Genomic DNA, 26,674 nt, shown 5'->3' with positions numbered 1-26,674 from the left:
CTGTCTAACAAAGACCCAGTATACGCTCTCCTACTACTCTTGAAGGGTGCCGGTTGGCTTCGTAGAATGGTAGAGAGAAACTGCACCATAAACTCAGATTCGGTGCGGGCAGCAGGAAGCTAAGACCACTGTTGTTTCGTCGCCCTGATTAAATAAGGTCAACCCAATCTGGTATTTTTGCACAGACCAGCTGCCGCCTAAAATGACATTTCTTGGTGGCGCAGGAGATAAATGTGAAAGACCCCAATTGAATGAGGTTGAAAAGCCGAAACGCATCGTAGCAAGGAAGGAAGGTTGGGTTTCACTTTCCGTCCACATGGAGGTCATTACAGACGGAGCGTCGTGGCAAAAATAAAGCTGTGCATGAAGTTGTTAGTTGCTGTATATTTTCAAGTAGTTTAATTTAGAACTACCTCCGTTAGAAGGATAAGTTAATGAGAAATCGGAGCTGTAGTTGTATTGAGCTGTGCACCCGTCATTATATGGAGCTCTCGATAAGGGAAAGGGCTTGTCTGATCACTTGGTAGAAGAAACTGGTATCAGCATGGAAGACATAGGAGATCCAGTATTAGAGTGAGAATTTTAAAAAGCTGTGGATGACTTGGGATCAAAGAAGGCAGGAGGGATAAACAACATTCCATCGGAATTTCTAAAATAATTGGAGGGAAATGGCTATTCACGTTGGTGTGTAGATTCTATAAGAGTGGAGAAATGCCATCAGATTCTCAGAAAAAAGTTATTCACACAATTCCGAATAGATGAAGGACAGGTAAATGCGAGAACTGTCACAATCAGCTTAACATCTCATGCATCCAAGCTACTACTAAGTGTAATATGCAGAAGACTGAAAAAGAAAACTGAGGATTCCTTAGAGGATGATCAGCTTGTCTGTTGGAAAGGTAAAGGCACCAGATAGTTCTGACATTTCTCTTGATAATGGATGGAAGATTTAAGTACAATCGAGATACATTCATAGAATTTGCTGTCCTTAAAAAAATGTTTTCGGCCGTGTAAAATGGCGCTAGTTTAAAATTTTGCGAAAGAGTAGTAATATGGAAATGAAGTCCCGTGCTTCTTGACAGAGCTTAGGGGAACGGTGCTGGAGACCCGCACCGCCGTAGAAGGCAATGCTATAGGAAAATACGGGTAATGTGCAGTACGTACAAGAACCAAGAGGGGGAAAATAATGGAGACAAGAATGAAGTAAATTGTGGATGGTGTACAGGAAGCAGCCACAGATTGGTTTTAGGTTACTTTATCGAAAATGTACCGTTGTCGGTATCGGATTTTTGCATGAAAAAACCGTCTGATGATCAATTGTAAAAAATTTCAAACCGGTAACGGCACTTTTTCAATAAAGTAATCTAAAACCAATTTCTGGCTGGTTGCTGTACACCATTAACAATTTATTTAATGTAACAGCCACGGTCCCCCAGCCATGCCTGTACATGACAAAACTGAAACAAGAATGAAGTGCTCGTATTAAAAAGGTTGTGAAGCAAAGATGTAGTTCTTCACCTTCTACTCCACCTCCCCCCCCCCCCCTCCAACCGTCTACTGTTCAGTTTATACATCGCTGAAGCACTGTTGAAAGTAAAAAGCGAAAGTAAAAAAAGAAAGTTTCAAGCATTTGGTTAAAATTCAGGGTAGAAGGATATCAATGTAAAGATTCGCTTGCGGCACTGCTGTCATCATTAAAAGTGATGAACGATTACTGGACCTGTTGAATGGAATGAAGTCTAATGAGTACATAACATGGCTCGAGAGTAAACCAGAAAAAAGCAGAAATAGTGAGACTAGCAAGAAACTTACAAAATTTGTGGTGCCGAAGTAGACGAAGTTAACAAATTCTCTTACCTTAGAAGCATAATAACCTATGGCGGACCAAAGCAGATTAGCGCTGGCAAAGCGAGCATTACTCGCCAAAAGAAGTCTATTGGCACCAAACTAGGCCTCGATTTGAGGAAGAACTTTCTGAGAACGTACGTTTGAAGCACAGCATTGCAAGGTAGTGAACAGTGAGTTATAGGCCGTGGGAAAACCGGAACAGACGAGAATCTAAGCGTTTCAGATTTGGTGCTACAGACAGATGTTAGAGTGATAAGGTAAGGAATGTGGGGTTTCTCCCACGAATCGCGCAAGGGAAGGAACGTAAGGAAAACACAAACGTGCGGTAAGGTTTCCGGGAATATCCTCCCGATAATAGAGGGAACTGCAGAGGGTGAAAACTGTAGGTGAAGAGAGAGACTGGAATACACACGGCAAATGATTAAGGACGTAGGGTGCAAGATGGCGAGACGAAGAGTTCGGCGCAGGAGGGGCCTCACACAGTAGTCTCGCCCACAGCAGCACAGCGCTCGCTGGTTCTCGGTACGAGCGAGGACTAATCCGCCGGCTCGTGATTCATCGCAGCGCATTGATCGCATCACATCGCGTCGCGGCGCATTCGTGGAATTCCGCTGAGCTGCCGCATTCCTACGGCTACGCAGGCGCAGTGTGTGTAGCACGCCAAGTGTGTCAGAGCAGTCGGCGGCCGGGTGACGTCACGGGTGACGTAGCCGAGCGGCCCGCAGGCGGAGCGGACGCTTCGCTTCCCGGTTTCCGGCGGCCGGCGCGGCGGTTCCTCCTTATCTCGCGCTGCGCTGCGCTGTTCCGAAGGAAGCGGGCCCGCCACTCGTCGTCAGTCTGGGCGAGGACGTCGCCAGGGAAGCTCGCGTGCGTTCACTCGGTCAGTCGAGCAGCAGGTGTTGCGACGGCGTTGCCAGCTCCAGCAGTCAGCGGGACAGGTGAGACGCGTTTTCTCCAGGCTGCCGCGTGCTTCGCCCGGTGCCAGAGGGGAGTTCAGTCTCGATCGTGAACAGTTCGTTGTGATATTTTCTTCAGTGCCAGTTTCACTGGTACTGACATGGTTCTGGTTACAGCTAAGCACCGACATTTCAACCGTTTTACTATTGCTTCTGTCACAGTATTACTGCATTTCACCTTAGGTTTACAACAAACGCGTATTGGAGCTAACGAATTCCGGACCAACTATTAGTAATGACTCTCAAAGAATTGCCTGATGTTACTACACCCTTAATCTGCACTAGTTACAGATGGCTCTGTACTATCGGTAACTTTGTTCTAGAGAAGGGGGGCCGGCCGGAGTGGCCGTGCGGTTCTAGGCGCTACAGTCTGGAACCGGGCCACCGCTACGGTCGCAGGTTCGAATCCTGCCTCGGGCATGGATGTGCGTGATGTCCTTAGGTTAGTTAGGTTTAATTAGTTCTAAGGTCTAGGCCACTGATGACCTCAGAAGTTAAGTCGCATAGTGCTCAGAGCCATTTGAACCATTTTTTAGAGAAGGGGGGGGGAGGAGGAATACACTTGTGTTAACATATATGTACGAAAATAATCTTGGGCGAAATTTACAAATCTCCCATCAGCACGGTAACATAGCCAGCTGAATTATTACTTACCGATATCCTTGATTGCTGGCTTATCATTCTTCTATTCGGGTGTTTGTTTTGAAAATTACAGAAAAATATAGCGTCCTGTCTGATGGTTTCATAGAAAATGGTGAGTTAGGGAATACTTCAGAGCGGTTTTGCATACAAATAAGCTTGTAAGATCGGTAACTTGAGGGGGGGGAAAAAAACCTTGATACTGGTCTTAATAAATCTGGCATGCGATTCTTCCAATGTCTCATACCGTCTGTTATTTTTCTGGTGCGTTTGGTGCAAAACAAGCCTCATTCACAAGGAAGGAGGGTGGAGCTGCGTTTCAGGGTCAGCCTCAGAGACACGTGAAGTCGCCTTCCCTGCCGCTCCCCTCCCCCTGACTCGCTTCTCCCATCAGTCTCCATTCAGGCGCCGCACTCCCCCCCTCCCCCCTCCACACCCTCATCCCGTTCTCTCTCTCTCTCTCTCTCTCTCTCTCTCTCTCTCGTGCAATTATTGACATTAAAGAAAAATCTTTCTCCACGTAAGCGGTGGGGGCGTTACATGTCTGTTTTTAGCGTTATACGCCACGTGTTGCTGCGTGCGTAAAGGGCCCTACACACGCGCCGACGGACGGACAAATTGGCGTTTTGACCCTCCGATGCACTTTCCTTGTCGACGTCGGGTGGGTAGGGAGAGAGTGGCCAACCGGACGATACGGCGGCTATTTTTCTGCCAAACTGCAAGGTGGACTATTGAATGGCCAGTAGTGGAGCGCACACTCCAAATCAAAAGCACAAGACAATATGGCGAAATCATTCGTTAGATGCCTTTCTTTACAGCTTTAATATACTCATAGTAAGCTACTACGTAAAGCACAGGAAAATTTGATACAATGGCTGTAAAAATTATTCGTTACTTGCATTTATCTCCTTTAAAGTTCGTTTACTAGACATATTGCAATGAAAGTACCGTAAATAATAAAATAGTGTATAGCATTTGTTTTGTACCGGAAGTGCATAACGCTAAAGATTTAACGTAGCTGTATTACGTCAGATGAATGAAAGTCGTTAGCAGTTGTTTACTTGACATCCAAAAAGTGAGACGTATTAGTACTTGTCACGTCTTCACTTTTTGCATGTCACGAAGTAAACTGCTTACGACTTTCTTTCATATATATATACTGAATACCTCTCGTAGATAACTAACGACAAGATCGCAAACGCTAATTACGTACTAAAAACGATATACAACTAAATCGAACATGCATGCACAACGCATAACAAGTCTCCCAGTAATTCAAATACCTTTTAATAGTTTCCAAAAGTCCTCTGAACTTCAATTCAACTCAAAAGCACGGCGAACATAGGAAGCGCGAGAGACGTTTGGCAGAAAAATGGCGCCTAAGCTAATCAACCAATCACAGGTAACTTCACCTATGGCCTCTCTCCCTGTGTACAGGCTCTCTAGGTAGGACCACCCGGCAGCCGACCGCCACCCCACCCCAGTTGGGCCAGCGGCCAGAGTTCTTTTATCACTGCGCGCAGGATTAAATGCTGACCAAATGTACGTAACAGGGTGCGAGGTGGGCGAAGTTGACAGTTTCTGGAGAAATTTAAAGACCGTAGATGCTTGTGGGACACATCGTGCGTGGAGTATAGATGCAAGAGCATTTCTTTTTAACGAATGCATAATGCTTTCGTATGGCATGTAGAGAGAATAAATGTCCGACCTTCTGTATTTGTGCTTTTAGGTTTTATTTGCTATACTTATCGGAAATCTAAAAATAGACATTTGACGGATATTAATCTGATATACACTTGGTTCATTGGTACGAGTTAAAAAAAGTTGTCTATATCTAAGGCCCTTGCAACGAGCGAAATGTGCGACTTTATTAGTCATAAGTTGCCAAACGCTTTCTCATGTATCTGTAGCTTTTAGATTTGCGCCGCCATGTGTGCCTTAATGTTCGAATTTGAAGTGAGTTTCGTAATCTTACAGGTCATCTTTTGTTACGTATATAAGTAAATTAATAACGTTTACGTGAATATCTTTTATTTTGGTTTGCCATGATGTATTTCCTCAGTCAAATATAAATCACATTGCAGGTTTCGGGAGTCAATTTAGTTGATAGTTGTGTGGATTCAACAGTACTGAATTTGAGGTCCTCTTAACGTCTGGCACTAAGCAGAAATCGTAATGTATCTAACATCCTCTCTGACTGTACCTTATCGTTAAGATTTTATGTTCAGCAGCTTCAAAACGCGTCTCATCCATTCTTAATTACGAAAATCGGCTCCCAGTTGCTTAAGTAACAATGTGGGTAAATTTCTTTTCTTGCATTATGTAGCCACTTCTTTGCCCCAGCTTACCTCTAAAACAGCCGAGGCAAAACTTTTCTTGTTGGTGTGAAACCAAAAAATTCACAACAGGGCGGCACCTGTAATCGCCGAGTGCAGTCGTTCGGGACGTGTGGTAGGCTGCCACGCGGCCACTCGGCCTATACGCTGATGCGTGTGTAGGGGCCTTAGATCACACGCGCACGGGCTCTGCATCGACCTTTGTTTCTTCAAACCGTAAAAACTTTAGCAATCTGGGAACAATTTGAGATTCGAAGGAACAGCGAGCAACAGATAGGAAACATGTTATTCGTAGAACGCGTTGTCTATTATCGAAGGTATTACGAGGGCTGTCCACAAAGTACATTACGTTTTGGAATTAAAAATAAAAGTATTGGAAATTTTTTCTACTATATACAGATGAAAGCCACACTTAAATACTACTTTTCTACATAGTTGCCATTTAAATTGAGGCACTTAGCGTAGCGATGGACGAGCTTGGAAATTCCTTCATCGTAAAATTCGGCCGCCTGCGCCTTCAACCACGTGGTTACCTCTTCTTGAAGCTGTGCGTCATGAAAACGCTGCATAGCCAACCACTTCTTCATTGCTGGGAATAAGTGGAAGTCGCTCGGTGCCAGGTCGGGACTGTACGGCGGATGAGGAAACAACTCCCACTTAAAAGATTCGAGAACTTCACTATTGGCATTTGCCGTGTGGGCCCGGGCGTTGTGAATCAGCAAGATCTTTGAGCCCAACTTGCCCCTGCGCTTGTTTTGTATTGCTCTTCTGAGGTTGTGCAGAGTCTGGCAATACCTTTGAGAGTTTATTGTACTGCCTCTTTCCAGGAAGTCCACAAAAATCACACCTCTTCTGTCCCAAAAGAGGTAACCACGTGGTTGAAGGCGCAGGCGGCCGAATTTTACGACGAAGGAATTTCCAAGCTCGTCCATCGCTACGATAAGTGCCTTAATTTAAATGGCAACTATGTAGAAAAGTAGTATGTAAGTGTGGCTTTCATCTGTATATAATAAAAAAATTCCAATACTTTATTTATTTTTAATTCCAAAACGTAATGTACTTTGTGGATAGCCCTCGTAGTTTGCAGGTCTGTTCTGTGGATGCTTCGTCTATGTCCATAGAAGAACTGCCGTCTTAGTGAATGTGTATTGACTAGTGTCTGTCTGAAAACATGTTAAACACGTTGTGTGCACGTAGGAGCGATTTTCTGAAGAAAATGATATATAGTGAAAAAGTGAGATCCACAGCACATAATGGAACAGTCGAATGAGGCTGTTAAGTGATGTAAGAGACGAAACACGGGAATTCGTTGTAACGGTTACAACGCAGTGAGGACAAAAGAGTGTACTAATTGCGCAGTTTATTTCCAGTAACAACGTTTCGTGTGGTCTGTAACGGGTGTGATAAAGCAACTCTTGCCACTGCTACTAACTGCTACAACTTTCCGGGAAGAGTGTCACACTTCAGTTTAAAGTGCAGCATGACCGATAGCGACTTGACGCGCTGGAGGTCGTCGGCGTACTTCCTGAGTCATAACTATAGCACGCGTTAAATGATGCAATGCCGAAGGAACATTTATAGTTGCGTGGCCGCAGCCTTATTCGCTGCTTAGGCTCGCAGTTTTGCAAAAGATACACGGAGAAAGGTTGGTGCTGGCCAGTTGCAGGTCAGGGTATTGTGAACTCTTTCAGACAGCTATCTGCTACGAATGCTCAGATACTGGCGAAGAAACAGGTTCTTGAAAGGACGGCACTGCATGCGCGGGGCTGGCTGTCGTTTGCATTAGTCTGCATTTGTGAGGGTCAGTCTGCTCGACTTGAATCTGGTTTTACTATTCAAAATTCTTAGCATCAAACTTCAATAAGAAATGCTGTTTTTCGTTTGCAGGTAGTTAATTGCATTACTTCAGTTTGCGAAGTCTCAGCATTCACATTTAAATTTGCGTCGCCTTCCATTATATACCACCGAGCGAGGTGGCGCAATGGTAAGGGCACAGGAATTGCATTCGGGAGGACGACGGTTCAAACCCGCGTCCGGCCATCCTGATTTGTTTTTCACGATTTCCGTAAATCGCTTCAGAAAAATGTCGGGATGGCTCATTTGAAAGGGCACGGCCGACTTCCTTCCATCCTTCCCTACTCAGATGGGACCGACGACCCCGCTGTTTCTTCTCCCGCTCCCTCCTCCTCCTCCTCCCCCCCCCCCCCCGAGTCAACCAACCAATAAATACTTTCAAAGTATAGTTTGAATATGTTATCAAATACTACGATCAAGCCATCACTCCTACTTTGGGTGATATTACATTTATTCCGATCAAACATGGATGTGATCGTTCTAATGCAAGAACAAAATTTTGTCATTGCAAATAAGCCACTCCTATATTGATCATGTGAAAGAAAATACTGACAGTATAGCTCGTTGTGCCGTTATTTCTTTCATGAATGCGTCAAGTAGGCCTACAGTACTCATGTAAAGGACAAATACTTGTAAATGTTGAGCGTGTCGCCACATTTACAAATTAGTGACGTGAATGCAAAATAACTCGTTATAAACCATTACGATTTATCGTGCAAATGATTCAGGATAGGAGAGGAGTTACCACGCTGCGACTAGGCGTCCCGTAAGCTTATGCGTGTGGTAGACCTGCAGCTGCTGAAGTTTCACTTGCAACAAATTATACAAAATCTAACAATATTAAGATATCTGCGATAATCCCGACAGACTTTCTCGGACTTCCATAGTTCAGACTTAAGAAGCTAGCTGTACATTACACCTATATGTACACCACGCAAGCTACCGTATGGGACCACTACGAGTCAATTCCTTTCCTGATGCACTTGCAAATGGAGCGAGGGAAAAGCGACCGTCTGTATTCCTCCGTAAGAACCTTACTCTCTAATATTCGTGGTTTTGCGCGAAATGGACGTTGGCGGCAGCAGAATCTTTCTGCAATCGGCTTCAAATGCCGGTTCTGTAAATTTTCTGAATAGTTTTCCACGAAAAAAGCATCGCTTTCCCTCCAGGTATCCCCATTTGAGCTCACGAAGCATCTCCGTAACAGTTACGTGTTGTTCAAACCTACAGGTAACTAATCTAGAAGTCCGCCTGTGAATCGTTTCGATGTCTTCCTTTAATCCTACCTGATAAGGAACCCCAAACACTAGAGTAGACTCAGTGTGTCGCTCTAGTGTACTATATGCGGTCTCCTTTACAGGTGGAACCGCACTTTCCTCACATTCTCTCAAACCTAATTCGGCCATTCGTCTACCGTGCTTCCACCCTTACATCCTCATACCATTTCATATTGATTTGCAACGTTACACTTCACTAAACATACGCACCCAAGCCCCGCCAAAATTGACATGCTTGTTACAAGAGGCAAAAGACGCTCAGAAACTGTTGAAGCATTTTGCTGCGCAGTGGGCAAATGATAGTCGTCTGAAATACTGTAAACGTGTGACTGAAAACAGGAAAGTGATTCATAACATGAATACAGATGTGGATGGTGAAATGTGAACAGACCTGCAGAAGAGAACCATCGTACTGATTGTAGAAAAGGGACCATTACCTTAATGCCTAAACTTGTATAACCACACAAGTTTTCACATTGTTAATTCAGAGGATGATGTTACTAATTATGACAGATGTACTTGTTCTAAAATTGCTAACACATTTTTCACTTTCTATCAGTTTGTATCGAAACTGACAACGTGCAAATGAAATACGCAAAAGTATTGGCAACAATAACTTCAGATCTCCAAATATTCTGCATACTTCTAGCGACCACGAACGGCAATACCAAATTTCAACTTTAAAAGTATGATAGGAAGTTAAGTTCTTCTCATGTTTCTTAGTGTTACGAAAGTCGTACGGCAGCTGTTGCGACCCCTCCCCTCATATGTGGGAACCTATTCTATATGCTCCTACCTTACTGATAAGGGCAAACGAAAATAACTAAATCTATATACAGTTTTGGAATTTAGTTGAATGACGCAACCAGCCACAATTACTTGGTTTTGGGCTACCATGCCCATCTTTAGATGTCGAATACTTTGTCACCCAGATGTTTTGATCAAGAGTATGTGGTCTGCTCCAAACAGAAGGATATTGAACTATTTTGTGCCACTTTATTTCATTAATAAAAATGAGCTACAGTGCTCGCATTTTTTGTTGCAAAATAGTTTTGTTCACTTAAATTACCGTAGACAGCGATTTGTTTCATTGTGGTCCATGTGGTTTTCTAGCTCGATGTATACGTTCTTTCCACACAGTACACACATTGTAAACAAATTAATATTCAAATATTCTTGTGCCGTGAGGAGCAGCCATCTGCGTAACGAAAACTGTTAGCCATTTGAAGATGCACATGGTAGCCCGAAACCGATTATGACACTAAAACACTTCATTAACGACCGCGGAGTTTGCAACATCCAGTATAGTTTTGAAATCGCATCGAACCAAGGCACTGTTACTGTGAACCAAAGAGAGAATCTAAGTGAGTTGGTGCTGGATCATTGCTGTGAATTCGCCGACTAGCCGTATACGGAACTTCGATGAAAACAGGTGTACCTCTTTTATACAAGCAGCCAATAAAACACTGACCGCTGATAATGATCTTTCCGTGTGTGTGTGTGTGTGTGTGTGTGTGTGTGTGTGTGTGTGTGTGTGTGTGTGTAACCTTTCTACATACAGCTTAATTTGTTGTAGCATTGACTCCAGGAAATGAGCGGGAACGTGTTTTTGTTGCAGAGAGTTAAAGCTGAGAGCGCCATAATGGGAGGCAAGCAGAGCAAGCGGTCGGTGGACATCACGACGACGCCGAAGAAGGGCGAGGTGGACGGCCAGCCGCTGGAAGGCCGTCTGGAGAAGATCGAGGACGGCGGCGACGCGGCCGCCATCAAGCCGGCGCAGGCCAACGGCGACACCCACGCCCCGTCGGAGGGCGCGCGGGTGCGTACTCGTAGTAGTAGTGTAGTGCGTTTAAAATTGCTTCAGACTTTTGACGTTTGGCTGACCAGAGGGAACTTGACGCCGTTGCCCAGGTAACACCAATGGCGAGCCGGCTTTCCCTACCACGCCGCCACAACAGTACCACGTGGCGTGCAGCATTAGATGAGTCGGCGTTCGTCAGCTCTCGTTGTAAAGTCATATTTTATCGCATTGGAATGTGCTGTAGTCATGAGGTATTGTGAAGAAATATGTTCGCATTGCATTAGTACATACAGCGCACTACGTCTGAATAAGATATCTGCAATAAAACTGTAGTCCAGGATCACCGTTCACCAGTTGTGGAAGATAACATTGCGCTGCAAATATATCCCTCGCAATTCGACAATAGTAATGGACAAACCGCCACACCACTGTTGTTGTTATGGTCTTCAGTCCTGAGACTGGTTTGATGCAGCTCTCCATGCTACTCTATCCTGTGGAAGCTTCTTCATCTCCCAGTACCTACCGCAACCTACATCCTTCTGAATCTGCTTAGTGTATTGATCTCTTGGTCTTCCTCTACGATTTTTACCTTCCACGCTGCCCTCCAATGCTAAATTTGTGATCCCTCGTTGCCTCAGAACATGTCCTACCAACCGATCCCTTCTTCTGGTCAAGTTGTGCCACAAACTTCTCTTCTCCCCAATCCTATTCAATACTTCCTCATTAGTTATGTGATCTACCCATCTAATCTTCAGCATTCTTCTGTAGCACCACATTTCGAAAGCTTCTATTCTCTTCTTGTCCAAACTAGTTATCGTCCATGTCTCACTTCCATACATGGCTACACTCCATACAAATACTTTCAGAAACGACTTCCTGACACCTAAATCTATATTCGATGTTAACAAATTTCTCTTCTTCAGAAACGCTTTCCTTGCCATTGCCAGTCTACATTTTATATCCTCTCTACTTCGACCATCATCGGTTATTTTACTCCCCAAATAGCAAAACTCCTTTACTACTTTAAGTGTCTCATTTCCTAATCTAATTCCCTCAGCATCACCCGACTTAATTCGACTACATTCCATTATCCTCGTTTTGCTTTTGTTGATGTTCATCTTATATCCTCCTTTCAAGACACTGTCCATTCCGTTCAACTGCTCTTCCAAGTCCTTTGCTGTCTCTGACAGAATTACAATGTCATCAGCGAACCTCAAAGTTTTTACTTCTCCATGAATTTTAATACCTACTCCGAATTTTTCTTTTGTTTCCTTTACTGCTTGCTCAATATACAGATTGAATAACACCGAGGAGAGGCTACAACCCTGTCTCACTCCTTTCCCAACCACTGCTTCCCTTTCATGCCCCTCAACTCTTATAACTGCCATCTGGTTTCTGTACAAACTGTAAATAGCCTTTCGCTCCCTGTATTTTACCCCTGCCACCTTCAGAATTTGAAAGAGTATTCCAGTCAACATTGTCAAAAGCTTTCTCTAAGTCTACAAATGCTAGAAACGTAGGTTTGCCTTTTCTTAATCTTTCTTCCAAGATAAGTCGTAAGGTCAGTATCGCCTCCCGTGTTCCAACATTTCTACGGAATCCAAACTGATCTTCCCGGAGGTCGGCTTCTACCAGTTGTTCCATTCGTCTGTAAAGAATTCGCGTTAGTATTTTGCAGCTGTGACTTATTAAACTGATAGTTCGGTAACTTTCACATCTGTCAACACCTGCTTTCTTTGGGATTGGAATTATTATATTCTTCTTAAAGTCTGAGGGTATTTCGCATGTCTCATACATCGTGCTCACTGTTGTGATGCTTAAATCTCCAACAATGCAGTGGAGAAATCGGATGTTTTGCTCAGGGTACAACCAATGTTGCTTGAGATAAAAATTGAACCTAGCATGTACAAGGCGAAGTTAATGGAACTTCACGATACCAGGTCGTCCGCATCTCGTGGTCTAGTGGATAGTGTTGCTGTCTATGGATGACGGTGTCCCGGGTTCGATTGCCGGCGAGGTTGGCGATTTTCTTTCTCTGGGGACTCGGTGTTTGTGGTTTCATCATTTCCCTGAGATCTGGCACACCCGATATTGTCATGGAGTTCGACTTACATCGAGCTTCCGGCCACATCCGCTGCAGTGTGTTCCGGGTAGCATACATTCCCTCCATTGTGCACTTCCATCTTTGCCCTCGTGATATACATGGATATTTCGACTCCCGACATCCAGCACGGTACCCAGTCCGTTGTGGTGGGGTTGTCATGTACCCTCGTGGTGGTAGCCCCCTGACTACACAGGGATCGCACTGCTGATGCCTGAGCTGCTACCTCCCCACGTATGCCGAGGAGTAGATGCCTATCCCTCTGGGGCATCGGGACTCCCGGCAAAGGTCATCCTGCCAGGTGGTCTTTGCTGCGGCTGGGTGGCGCCCGTGCGGAGAGCCCCTGGTCGGTGTGGGTGGCGTCAGGGCGGATGACCCGCAATGAAGCGTGGTACATCATCTCTCGCTGGTGGGCCTCCACCAGCAGTCTCTAAGCGATCGAGGTCGAACCTCAACAGGAAGAAATACGATCCGAGATCATTTCACTCCCTAGCCACTCCATGGGAGGAACGCATGGCTAAAGACAGCAGTGGAGAATATTCACCCCAGTACCTTGTTGTACACGGGTTGATGGTGAATCTTTTATGCCAACCAAGCCTCAGTTTTTTGTGGAGCATTTAGAGGACAAGTTCGGGGAGGTGGAGGGCTTGTCCCAAATTCGCTCTGGGTCAGTTCTCATCAAAACAGCATCCTCTGCCGTCACGGAGGTTGCTCACTTGCGACAAGTTGGATGTTTCCGTCACCATCACTCCCCATAAAAGTTTAAACATGGTCCAGGGTATTATCTTCCACAGGGATCTTCTTCTACAGTCTGGCGATGAACTACGCGCCAACCTAGAACGACGAGGTGTTCACTTCGTCCGGCGCGTCCATCGGGGTCCGAGGGATAATCAGGTGGCCACCGGTGCCTTCATTTTGGCCTTCGAGGGTGATGTCTTACCCGAGAAGGTCAAGGTGATGGTTTACCGCTGTGATGTGAAACCATATATCCCTCCTCCGATGCGGTGTTTTAAATGCTGGAAGTTCGGACAAGTCATCCCGCTGTACTTCCGGCATCACGTGTAGAGATTGTGGACGTCCTTTGCATCCCAATACTCCATGTGCCCCGCCTCCTGTCTGTGTTAACTGCGGAGAACACCATTCCCCCTGCTCGCCGGACTGTAGGATATTCCAGAAAGAAAGGAAGATAATGGAATATAAGACCCTGGACCGCCTGACCTACCCCTAGGCTAGGCAGAAATGAGTGGTTACATCCTGTGCCAATGCTAACAAGTTATGCCGCTGCTGCAACACCGGTGCGATCCACTTCCGTGTCGTCACGTACAGTTGCCTCTCAGCTATGTCAGACTTCACCGGCCCCATTGGTTGTGGGGGGCACTTCACTCCCTGTTGCTCCTGCTCCATCTACTTCAGGAGCAACACCACCCCAACCTTTGGGGACATCCGTTCCCCCTTCCCCGCCGGAGAAGCGTGAGCCTTCTTCGGCTCCTCTCGCCCGGAAGGGGTCCCTTGGGGCCCACCCATCCCAGGCTTTGCCCAGTGCCAAAGCGGACACCCGCAGATTTCTGAAGGAACCACCGGTCGCTGGTCGTAGGGCCTTCCGGTCGTCGTCCGTCCCTGAGAATTACCCAGTGAGGCCCTTCCAGCCAGACCCACCAAAGGCACAGCGCGCAAAGCAGTCGAAGAAAAAGGCTCCCAAGCATCCTGACTGCGGTGGCACCTGTCCCACCGCAACCTTCCAACTCTACGTCTGAGGATGAGGTGGAGATTTTGGCGTCTGCTGAGGACCTGGATCTCGCCAGTCCCTCAGATGCGATGGATAGCTGTTGCACAGGTAGTGACTCGGTAGCAGCAGGGGCCCAGGAGGCGTAATCTGCCTCCTCAGTCCCTTCATGCCTTCCTCAGCCATGGACAATATCATCCTCCAGTGGAACTGCAGCGGTTTCTTCCACCATCTAGCTGAGCTTATCAGCCTTCACCCATTCTTCTGCATTGCTCTTCAGGAAACTTGGTTTCCAGCGATGCGAACCCCCGCCCTCCGTGGCTATCGGGGTTATTATAAGAACTGGGCAGCTTATGAAAGGGTGTCTGGTGGCGTCTGCATCTATGTCCTTAACTCTCTTCATAGCGAGTCTGTCCCTCTACAAACAGCTTTAGAGGCTGTCGCTGTTCGGGTGTGGACGCCACAGGCTGTTACCGTCTGCAGTCTTTACCTTCCACCGGATGGTGATGTTCCGCAGAATGTCCTGGCTGCGCTGATAGCGCAATTGCCGCCGCCTTTCCTGTTACTGGGTGACTTCAACGCCCATAACCCTCTGTGGTGGGTCAGTGGCGACACGTCGAGGCGCCACCATTGAGCATTTATTGGCGCAGCTCGATCTTTCGATTTTAAATGATGGTGCCTTCACACACTTCAGTGTGGCGCATGGCACGTACTCCGCCATCGACCTTTCGATCTGCAGCCCTAGCCTCTTACCTACTGTTAATTGGAGTGTGCATGACGACCTGTGTGGTAGTGACCACTTTCCGATATTTCTGTCACTGCCACAGCGTCAGTCTTCTGGGCGCCCTTGCAGGTGGGCTATGAATAAGGCTTTCTGGGACTTGTTCTCCTCCACTGCCGCTATTGAGCCTCTCTCTAATGACATTAATGCGGTGGTTCACTCGGTCACCACCGGCATCGTTACCGCCGCAGACATTGCCATTCCCCGTTCTTCTGGGTCCCCTCGGCGGCGGGCTGTGCCTTGGTGGTCGCCTGAGATCGCTGAAGCGATTAAAGAGCGCAGGCGGGCGCTCTAGTGTCACAAGCGACATCCCTCCACAGAACACCTTATCGCCTTCAAACGACTGCGTGCGCTAGCCCGCCGCCTTATCCGCAAACGCAGGCAAGAGTGCTGGGAGCGGTATGTGTCCACCATTGGCCTCCATGTCACTCCATCGCAGGTCTGGGCCAAGATTCGACGCCTCTATGGCTATCGAACCCCTGTCAGCATCCCAGCGCTCTCACTGAATGGAGCAGTTTGTACAGACTCCGACGTCATTGCAAACCGCTTGGCAGAGCATTTTGCTCTAGTTCCGCTTCGACGAATTACCCCCCGGGCCTTCCGCTCCATTAAAGAGCGGATGGAACGTCGGAGCCTAGTGTTTCGCACCCACCATCCAGAATCGTACAATGTTCCATTCAGTGAGTGAGAATTTCGCAGTGCCCTAGCCGCTCGCTTGCCCCGATACCGCTCCTGGGCCCGATCGGAGATGCTGAAACGCCTTTTAGTGGACTGCCAGCTACGGCTCCTCGACCTTTACAACCGTCTCTGGGTCGAGGGTGAGTTTCCGTCGCAATGGCGGGAAAGCATTGTCATCCCCATTCTGAAACCTGGCAAGAACCCTTTGGAGGTGGACAGCTACCGTCCCATTAGCCTCACCAACGTTCTTTGCAAGTTGCTTGAACGGATGGTGAGTCGGCGCTTGAATTGGGTACTGGAGTCTCGGGGCCTTCTGGCGCCGTCTCAGGGTGGGTTCCGTAAAGGCCGCTCCGTCGCCGACAATCTGGTGAGCCTGGAGTCGGCCATCCGTACTGCCTTTGTCAGACGTCAGCACCTGGTCGCTGTCTTTTTCGACATGCGGAAGGCTTAAGATACGACATGGCGTCATCACATCCTTTCGACGCTTCATGGATGGGGTCTTCGGGGCCCTCTGCCGATCTTTATCCGAAATTTTCTGTCGTATCGTACCTTCCGCGTCCAAGTCGCGACCTCCCATAGTTCCTCCCGAGTTCAGGAGAACGGTGTGCCACAGGGATCTGTTTTAAGTGTCTGCCTGTTTTTAATAGCCATTAACGGGCTCGCTGCGGTGGTGGGAACGTCTGTCTCAGCGTCCTTGTATGCTGACGACTTCTGCCTTTACTACAGCTCTATTGGCATTGCAGCTGCTGGACGTCAGCTACAGAGCGCTATCCGTAAGGCGCAGTCTTGGGCTGTAGCTCATGGGTTCCAGTTTTCGGCAGCCAAGACCTGCGTTATGCATTTCTGCCGGCGACGCACTGTCCACCCGGAGCCGCCGCTTTATCTTGACAGCGAACTCCTTGCAGTGGTGGAGTCACATAGGTTTTTGGAGGTGGTTTTTGATGCTCCGTTGACTTGGCTGCCTCATATTCGGCAGCTTAAACAGATGTGTTGACGGCATCTAAATGCTCTGCGATGCTTGAGCCATACCCGCTGGGGCGCAGACCGATCTACCCTGTTACGGCTGTACCAGGCGTTAATCCAGTCCCGTCTGGATTATGGGAGCCAGGCTTATGGCTCAGCATCCCCATCTGCGTTGCGGGTGCTGGATCGAATCCTCCACAGCGGGATCCGCCTTGCCACTGGTGCTTTCTGGACCAGCCCAGTGGACAGCATACTTGTGGAGGCGGGTGTCCCTCCACTGCGGCTACGCCGCCAACGTTTGCTGGCTTCTTATGCTGCCCATGTTTTCAGCTTGCCCGGGCATCCTAACTGTCGGCTACTATTCCCACACTCGCACGTCCGTCTTCCAGAACGCCGGCCCAGGGCTGGATGTACGATCGCGGTCCGCGTCCGAGAGCTTCTCTCCGGGCTTGGGGCTTTACCTCTTCCGCCTCCTTTCCGGGCACTTCTGCGTACACCCCCGTGGTGTGTGCCTCGCCCTCGCCTTCAGCTGGAATTGGCATAGGGCCCGAAGGACTCAGTCCCTCCGGAGGCTTTCCGCCGCCGCTTTCTTTCCATCCTGGCCACGTATCAGGGCTCTGGCATTGTTTAGACTGACGGTTCGATGGTTGCTGGTCGTGTCGGTTATACGCTAACTCTAGGGGACCATTCCGAACAACGTTCCTTGCCGGCTGGCTGCAGCGTTTACACTGCTGAGCTGGTCGCCATCTTTCGAGCCCTAGCGTATATCCGCTCCTGCTCAGGTGAATCCTTAGTTGTCTGTAGCGATTCCCTGAGCGGTTTACGAGCTCTCGACCAGTGTTTCCCTCGTTCTCGTCTGGTGATGGCTATCCAGGAGTCCCTGCGTACTCTTGCCCGTTGCGGCCGCTCTGTGGTCTTTGTGTGGACCCCCGGCCATGTTGGGATACCCGGCAATGAACATGTTGACCGCCTGGCGGAAGAGGCCACCAGTAAACCATCTCTGGACGTTGGCCCCCCCGGAGACTGCTTTGCGAGCAGTCCTCCGTGTCGTCAAGGAGGCAACGACTGTGTGGCTGTCATCCCTGCGAGCCACCCGCAGGGACTCAGTAGTCCTTTGCCGGCTCCGCGTTGGCCACACCCACTTGACACACAGCTTTCTACTGCGGCATGAGGACCCACCCCTCTGTCGATGCGGGTCGGCTTTGACGGTGGTCCACATTTTGTTGGACTGTCCACTTTTAACCGTGCTCAGGCAGAAGTTTGGGCTGCCTGATACGCTCCCTGCCCTTTTAACTGACGACAATGCTATGTCTAGCTTAGTTTTACGTTTTATTGGAGCAGGGGTTTATCATTTAATCTGAGTGTTTGTTTTTAATGTTGATTCTGGCTTTTGGCCTCCGATTTTAAACTGAGTTTTTAATGTGTTCTCGGTGGTTGGCTTTTCCTCTTTCTTTTTTCCTCTGTGGTCGGCCAACCACCATCACACTCGGTGTGATTTTAATTTGTTTTGTCTGTTCTCTGTTGGAGTGTTTCTTGTCCTGTGTCGTCTGCCGTCTTTCCTGTTCGTTTTTTATTCTCATTGGGTGGTTTTAGGTTTTTGGAAAAAGGGACCGATGACCGTAGCAGTCTGGTTCCTTTAACCCCCACAAACCAAACATCACGCTACCATATCGACGAACTGGCTAATCGTAAAGGGCATAGTTTGAGGCTTCCACCGTACCATGCTCATTTAAAGCCGACAGAGTATGTTCGCCCAGTTGGAAAGTAATGTGACAAAAGCAACAAGAAGTTTACGCTCACTGAGACTGAAATGCTGGCAAAACGAGCCAGTGCAAGTGTTAAGACAGGAGAGGTCTTGAGTTGTCACCCCATACCAAGGAGGTGGTTGAGGAGGCATTAATTCACGGATTCTGAGTTTTAAGGAATATGTAACTTCTCTTGATGTCATGTTAAAATCTGACGAATTAAACAAGATCTGCGATGATCAGAGTTTATTATTGAATAGTCTCTTTAAAATCATTTGACATAGGTCGCTGATCGGCCGGCTTGCACGGCTAGCTGTTCAAGCAGTCAAGCGATCCTGCCAGGTTCCTTGCCGAGTAGGCCTGGCATTATTCTGTGGCCACCTGCTGACGCGCCCAGCACACACGGCAACTACGATTCCCTCCACTCGCTCTCTACTGAGCTGTCAAAAGTTGCAACTTATTTTAAACGCATTGTAGTAGTAGTAGTAGTAGTAGTAGTAGTAGTAGTATAGCGGCCGTCCCTAAAACGGACATCTTATGGTCATTTCACCGTCCTGCAGCATAGCCAGTCAGTGAAAATATCAAATACTGTTAAGAGTTCGAAAATATTACACATTTGCTTTAATCTAGATTGTGTTGCAGTTCATTCCAAACGAAAGTTTATGCCACTTGCTACGAGAAATGAAATAAAAACTACCCTTACAAGAAATTTCGGAGATGTTCACCTCAACCTGTAGGAAAAGCACAATCGTTAATTCAGAATGTTTCAAACTATGCGGTTAGTAACTGGAACAACCAGACCAACGCTCATTCATTGGCTTCCTCTGCTGAGCAACGTCTACCCACCCACAGTCCGTAGAGGCGAGGCCTTCCACAGAGAACACTGCAAGCTACAGAAGCGCCTGGAATTATCCATACGGGAAGACGTAAGGAGCCTACGGCGAAACAGGCTCCGGTCAAGAACTCCACCGTTACGGCAAGCGGAACAGCCAGGTGCCACTATTATCGATGCGAGGGACCTGTGGGATCAGAAAGGGTCAACTTATTGAAAATCCTGAAGAGCGTGAGTGGTTCCGAAAGTATAACTGTCGTACTGCGGGCACAGAAAGTGTCAAATTGAACACATCTTGCACTGGGCATGGTAGAGGCGCACTCACCGGTTTGTAACTAGTGCCTCGATCCAATAACGTACGCCAGAGGCGAATGCCCCTTTCAGCTGAGTTGGAGCCACCTCATGAGAGCTGACGGTACAGCTGTTACATGGATTAGTAACTTACATATTCACATTTAGTTTTGTGTATTTTGGCTCCTTGTATTCTGATTTACTCTCTCTCTGATGTATATATGCATTTTGCCACTGCACGTGAACCATACGAACAAACACGCACCGATACCTGTAAATGTATGTAATCATGTATAGGGTGTAACAAAAATCTACGGCACAAATTTCAGGGCACATTGCTCACACGTAGACGAAGAAATTATGTGGGTCTGAAAACACTTTGTACCCTCGTTAAAACTTTTCTCCAATTAATTAATCATGGTAATTATGGGAAACGCACACGGGCAGAATGCACCATCATACCACATGCAAATCTTTATCACTGGAGATGTTATTCTCTCCGTGGGCCTTGATACGTGCATCAGCACGCCATTGTAGTAAATCTCGGATGCGCTGATGTATTCCTGGAGTATTGGTTATGGTTTATTATTTATAATTTCGCAGTCTTCCATATACGGCCACAGAGAATGTAAACGTCTTCCGCTGCACCTACAAATGCGTCACCCGACAGACATTAACACTAAAACGAAGTGCTCCAGCGTTGAAGTAGTGCATGTTTCGTCGCACTGTTAAAGGCAAATCTGCTGAAAGATCAGGTAGAACGTTCTCTACGAAATAACTTCGACCGTTGAGCTTGGGTGGAAGAGTGAGAGGCCCTACCAGTCAGCAACACTTTTAAAACAAAACACTGACGGTGCACAGCGTAACCATGGCAAGATTGCTTGTTCCCCATGATTCTAACGTTCTGTTCTAGTGTTTCCCGTTATGGAGTTGGAGAAAATAAGTTGTAACATGGAAACAAAGCGTTTGAGACCCATGTTGACATTTGCTTCGTCTACGTGTGAGGAATGTCGTGAAATTAGTGCCGTACATTTGTTACAGCCTGTAAACAGGGTCCTTCTGTAATGTTATAGACATTGAAGGATGAGGGAGAAAGATAAAGGTTTCAATTTGAGGTAAGGGTACTTGTACCGGAAACGAACGAGTCGAAAGTTATAACAGAAAAGCGTTGAGGTATGACAGTGGAATACATGTGCCGATTCTGTTGTTGCTAAGATTGTAGGGTAGGCAGCTTTCAGTGGTTGTATGGAATGTCTAGTAAGCATGGGCTCTAAAATGCATACGTTAAGAGCTATGAGCACGTGTTCAATAGACTTGTTACACACTATCGAAGATGAACCAAATGCTCATAGGTAAAGTATACGGGGTCTATTTTTCAGGCACTTCGGATGCGAGTGCAGCATTTGAACTTTGTCAACGAGATCTTTTAATGAAAAGAAAACCGACAGTCTCTGTTAATTATTGGTACAGAAAGATCTACGAAACTGAAACCACGCAGATAGTTTTTCTACCTTTTTGTGAAAAAATTCATTTTTCAGTTGGAGAAATGGTAACAATTTGACAAACTTACAGAAAATCTAGACAACTGCTTTCAATCGAGAATACAGAACGAAAGCCGGGAATCATGGTATTAAATAACTTGTTACAGACTCTAGAACCTTAACATAAAACCTGGAAATATGTACGGCAGCAGGCAGAGGGGCTAGACTAACTCATCAAAGCAGCCGCTGGCGTAGTCGAGAGGATGGTGTAACATCTGGTTCAGGAAGAAACACACATATTTTGTCTACCAGCGTACCTATTGCAATGAACCATTCGCGGGACCATAAGAGAGTGCGTTTAGGAATAAGGAAGAATAAGAAATCCATTAGCAGTCTAAATCAGGAACACCTATAAAAACATTGTTCAGCTTTCGAAAGGAAAGCTTTTTGTATTTCAAACAAAAAAAGTTCATTTAGATGATGCATGAAGTCGTCCTTAGACGCATTAACATTGTACATTGTATTGACCGTTGGCTCCAGATAGCGAAATGACATTGCCGTGACTACGTGCAGTTAATGGTGAGAACATACGGAGGTGTTAGAAAGAATGGCTTTAAGATGGGAAAATTCACTAAAGACTTCAGAAAAATGGCTTAACAGCGCGTCTGCAGCTGAAAAGTCAAAGGCCTGGTAAAGGAAAGAAGGCGGAAAACAAGATTACTATATGCAAAGTGATTAAACAGAAAATTTTGTCGAAATCCCTTGAATAGTTTGAGGGAAATGTGTGTGTATATTGAAAAGCATTTTAAATTCCATGAAAAGCTATATATAAGCCAAGAAACCACAGTAAACGTGATAATTTGATGCAGTGCATGGTACAAAATTTCATTGCCATATCTTCAAACTTGTGTATTCGGTTCATCTTCTAAATAGCGTTTTCCACAAATGTGCTGCCCGAAACATTCATTGCGCTACGGATACAGACTGCCGGTGGCAGTATAATACTGTGGGGGACAGTCAGCTAGGCTTCCATACTCACCCTGTTGTAGTAATCGAAGGCGCCATGGCAACTGTGGACTACTTGAACGTCATTGAAGGCCACGTGCATTCTCTCATGCTCGATGTTTCGCTCGGCAGCAGTGGGCATCTTAAGCAGGATAACTGTCAGTGTCGCAAGACCAGAAAAATGCTAGTGACGGGAGGAGCACGTTAGTGAAGTTGTCTTGTCCACCACATTGGCGTGATCTGAACACGATGGTGCACATCTGGGACGATGTCGAGCGACAGTTTCGCTCTCGCAAACCACAGGCCTGTAATTTAAGAATTTCGTGACCTGTGCGTAGAAAACTGGTAACACATACCTCCGGAAACATACCTGTGACTTGTCGAATCTGTCCCACACGGAATCTTGCTGTATTGAATTCGACGAGAAATCGGCCACATTATCTATTTGGTTTCGTTACACTGTGCATGTAAATCAGTGAGACGCAAGCGTAAATTTCAGATACGCTTTTCCTTTTTGCTTTGTATTTATCGTGAGGATTCTTGACTAATAATATATAGCACAAAACAAAGCGTTCGTGAGTTAAGACAGCCACTTGTCCTTTGGTTTCCGGGTAGTGTGCAACTCCCGTCTTCTCGTATTAATCTGAAATTTTTCTTTGGTATTTACCAATTTAATCCTCGACACCGTCGTCAGATTCCGTATCAGTTTTTATTCACTATTTTGGAGGTATGAATTAAACAACGCCTTCAGTCGCAACTTTTCGTGTTTTATTAACTGCACGATGCATTTCGGACTCTGTGGGTCCATCGTCTGGCGTACTTTGTCTTAATACATGTTTTATTTCTTCTCCTGAATGAGGTGAAATGCATATTCGTGCCACGAAAAGGTTTAATGTTAGGTTATGAACCTCGTTTAGGAGAAGAATAAAACATGTATTAAAACAAAGTACGCCTGACGATGGACCCACAGGGTCCGAAATGCATCGTGCAGTTAATAAAACACGAAAAAGTTGACTGAAGGCGTTGCTTAATTCATACATCCAATGTTTTGAATAGTCACGTTCTAAGCTGCAAAATGTGGATAAAATTATTTTTTTTAATTCACTATCACTGTCTGACCGAAAATTACAGTATACCCAGCTGCAGCTCCTAGCTCCCCTCCTCTTAACGATCTTGAAGTTTCAGTATTTGAAAGTGCTGTGCTTCGTATACTTCGAACACATGCTGCTCAGTACATTTATGGAACAGATTGACATTTCTATCCAAAAACACTTAGTACTCAAGAATTTATCACTGTTGCTAAAGTATTCTGTTGGGTTGTGACACACGTTAGTTGAATTCTCTATTGTTGCTGGTGCCAGGCTCGTTATAATTGTTGTAACTCGGGTTACAAAAGAAGGTACACAGAAAGAGAAATGGAAATGTGGTAGATACCAATCCTGTTTACACAAAATGGCGTGTAATATGATGCCACTAGCCTAATGCATGGTTAAGGTCGCGACCTCCTTTAGAGTGAGTCTTCCATCGTTAATGATGTAAATGTAGACACGATATAGAGCCTTAACCTTACTTTCCGATATGAAGTGAATCTAAAACAGCGCTGGAAGTTCTTTGTGATATGCAGCTGTGTGAATACTCATTAGGCGCAAACCAGTTCTCGTCAGAAGAGCGGGCTCCGCGCGGCGGATAGCAATTTGCGCGGAGTTTTCGCGTTAACAAGGACTCCCACTGTGAAGGGCCAGCGCCTAATGACGCTATTCATTACGCGACAAGCGTTGCGAGGGCTTAAGCCGCGAGCCCGGGGCCAGCCTCAAAGGGCTCTAAAATCTAATAACGCGACCACAAAAGTCTCTAAAACATCTTACCTCGGCAGTTAACGCAACTACATAATCGTGAACATCCGCCACCGTGGTAAACAAAAATGAAATCACATTAGGTTATCGCCCGAAGATACGCGGAGGAAACTCCTGGAAAAGTTGCTGGGAAGCGACACTGTCGTCCTGTGAGATGGGTGAGAAACGTCGAAAATGTTTTTTAAGTTTCCAGACAGCAGCACAAAGATTTGAGGTGTCAGGAAACTCGGCATTATCCGATAAGATACTGCCCACGTCATAGCGTTGCCAGATTCCCCGATGTTTAGGGGTCTCATGGCCTGGCCTGCCCTAAGTTTTAAGTACATAGGTCATTAGAAAGAATAGCCGCCACGTTGCATACATGTTGTGTTGGTACTCTCACGCCGCTCTTTCCTCTGCCCCTCTCGCCCACTGACATTTCTGTACATTTAGAAACTGAAAAAAATACAATGTCACTGTTGTTCATTGTGCGTCAGACTAAAAATCTAAAGGTCTAAGTTTGTCTCCAGGCGGGCTTAGGTTTCTTTGTCACATTCGTTCAACTCGTGCAGTAATTCGTTAGTGTGAAAAATGCGTTTGCACCGTGATTGAGCCAGTATCAAACCGTAGGCCGCACCTTTTCGTGGCACATTTAGCACTGTATTTCCATTCGATGGCGGTGACCAACCCTCGCGCCCGCGCAGGTTAGTTTGGTGCTCTTGTTTGTAGTGAGAAATAAATGGCGAGAGGCAGATGGCTAACGTCTAGGTCTGTGCACAACGCCCATCGAAATTCTCAATTCACTGAACTGAAATAAGTGTGTTAAGCAATTTACACAATGTGTATTTCTTTCGGAAACGCAGTAAATATATAACTACATAGCATGTAACTTCACTGAACATAAAACTGACTGCACCAGTAATCCTAAACATTGCCCGGTGTTAAGCTTTCTTCCATTAGTACAATATTTCTAAGAAATGCAACGCATAATTCTGTATTATACTTGTTTATTCACACTGGGTGTTCCAGGAGCAATGGTAAATATTCAGGAATAGGACAAGAACCATCGTTCGAAGAAAATAAGTCTAGTCAATACGATTTCCAAAATGCTTATCGTAAGAGCTATGAGCGCTCGTTCATTTTCGTAACTGTGAAAGTCTTTTACTTTCATAGTTAAGTTTGTCACGGGTGTCAGGAAGACTAGCTAAAATCGAATTTAACTTTTTGCGCACTATTAGCCTAAAGTTCGTACTTTCGATGAACACAAAAGTACTTTCGCGTAAAGTTGTACCACTGTACTGATTTTGTTAATGACATATTACAAGAAAATATTATCTAATTTAAAATCTACTCTTCCGGCTCCTTGTCCCGCCGATTTTTAAGCAATCAAGCCGTAGGTCCCCATTTCATGAAAATTAGATCTGGCAACACTTCACGAGTGTAAATGTTATCGGCATCCTCGAAGTCGTCCCTGAAGAAAAAAAAAGAGCGGAGCATAATAATGCCAAGTCGTGGGCAACAAAGGTGGCGGTGAGTGTGGATTCTTCCAGGCAATGTCGTTGTATCCGTCGCGTAATTTCCTGGTTGCACATGAAGTGTGGTATCTGGCAGGAACTGAGTGGTGGCACATAATGAAATCGGTGCGTCAAGTAGTGCAACACTGGGAACTTCACTAAAGACATCTCGGTGGGGCAGGACACAACAGCCACATCTTACGGCCGCACATGCGAGGGAAATCACCAAAATAGTGCAGTCACGTGTTTTTCTTCAAAGAAAATGATTTGGAAGTTCGTGTTAATTAATTTTTAGCGGCGCCGGGAACTGGAACTTACGACTACTCACATAACGCCATTCGTTTTCCAAAATATTAAAAATACTCCCCCCCCCCCAGATGTAGCCCCCCCTTCTACCGCTCCTGCCCACGGACTGTCGTATAGGTGTTCTTGCATCTTATCATCCGCCGATTTACATTGAAGCGCCAAAAAAATTCAAATACAGAGATATATAAACAGGAAGAATGCGGCGCTGCGGTCGGCAACGCCTGTAGAAGGCAACAAGTGTCTGGCGCAGGTTGTTAAATCGGTTACTGCCGCTACAATGGCATGCTATCAAGATTTAAATCAGTTTGAATGTTGACAGTCGGCGCAAGAGCCATGGGACGCAGCATCTCCGACGTAGCGATAAAGTGGGGATTTTCTAGTACGACCATTTAACGAGTGTACCGTGAATAACAGGAATCGGGTAAAACATCGAATCTCGGACATCGCAGCGGTCGGAAAAAGATCGTGCAAGAACGGAACCAACGACGACTGAAGAGAATCGTTCATCGTGACAAGTGCAACCCTTCAGCAAATTGCTGCAGATTCCGATGCTATGCCATCAAGTGTCAGCTTGCGAACCATTCAACGAAACATAGATATGGGCTTTCGGAGCCGAAAGCGCACTCGTGTGCCCTTGAGGACTGCACGACACAAAGCTTTGTTTCGCCTGGGTCCATCAACACCAACATTGTGCTGTTGACTGGAAACATG

The 26,674-nt window shown here is 46.3% G+C and overlaps 1 protein-coding gene across 1 annotated transcript in view; it reads left to right on the top strand.

The window, feature by feature from the left end:
* The first annotated feature begins 2,618 nt into the window (after window positions 1-2,618).
* Window positions 2,619-26,674, top strand: part of LOC126092541 (proteoglycan 4) — a 174,196-nt gene continuing 150,140 nt past the window's right edge. Inside the window, exons 1-2 of the mRNA XM_049908194.1 lie at window positions 2,619-2,786; window positions 10,529-10,729. Coding sequence (XP_049764151.1) covers window positions 10,553-10,729 — 177 coding nt within the window. The 5' untranslated portion in view covers window positions 2,619-2,786; window positions 10,529-10,552. The remainder of the gene's footprint in view (window positions 2,787-10,528; window positions 10,730-26,674) is intronic.

Source organism: Schistocerca cancellata, chromosome 7 (assembly GCF_023864275.1).
Source record: "Schistocerca cancellata isolate TAMUIC-IGC-003103 chromosome 7, iqSchCanc2.1, whole genome shotgun sequence".
Lineage (NCBI taxonomy): Eukaryota > Metazoa > Arthropoda > Insecta > Orthoptera > Acrididae > Schistocerca > Schistocerca cancellata.
This window is presented reverse-complemented; position numbering and strand designations above follow the sequence as displayed.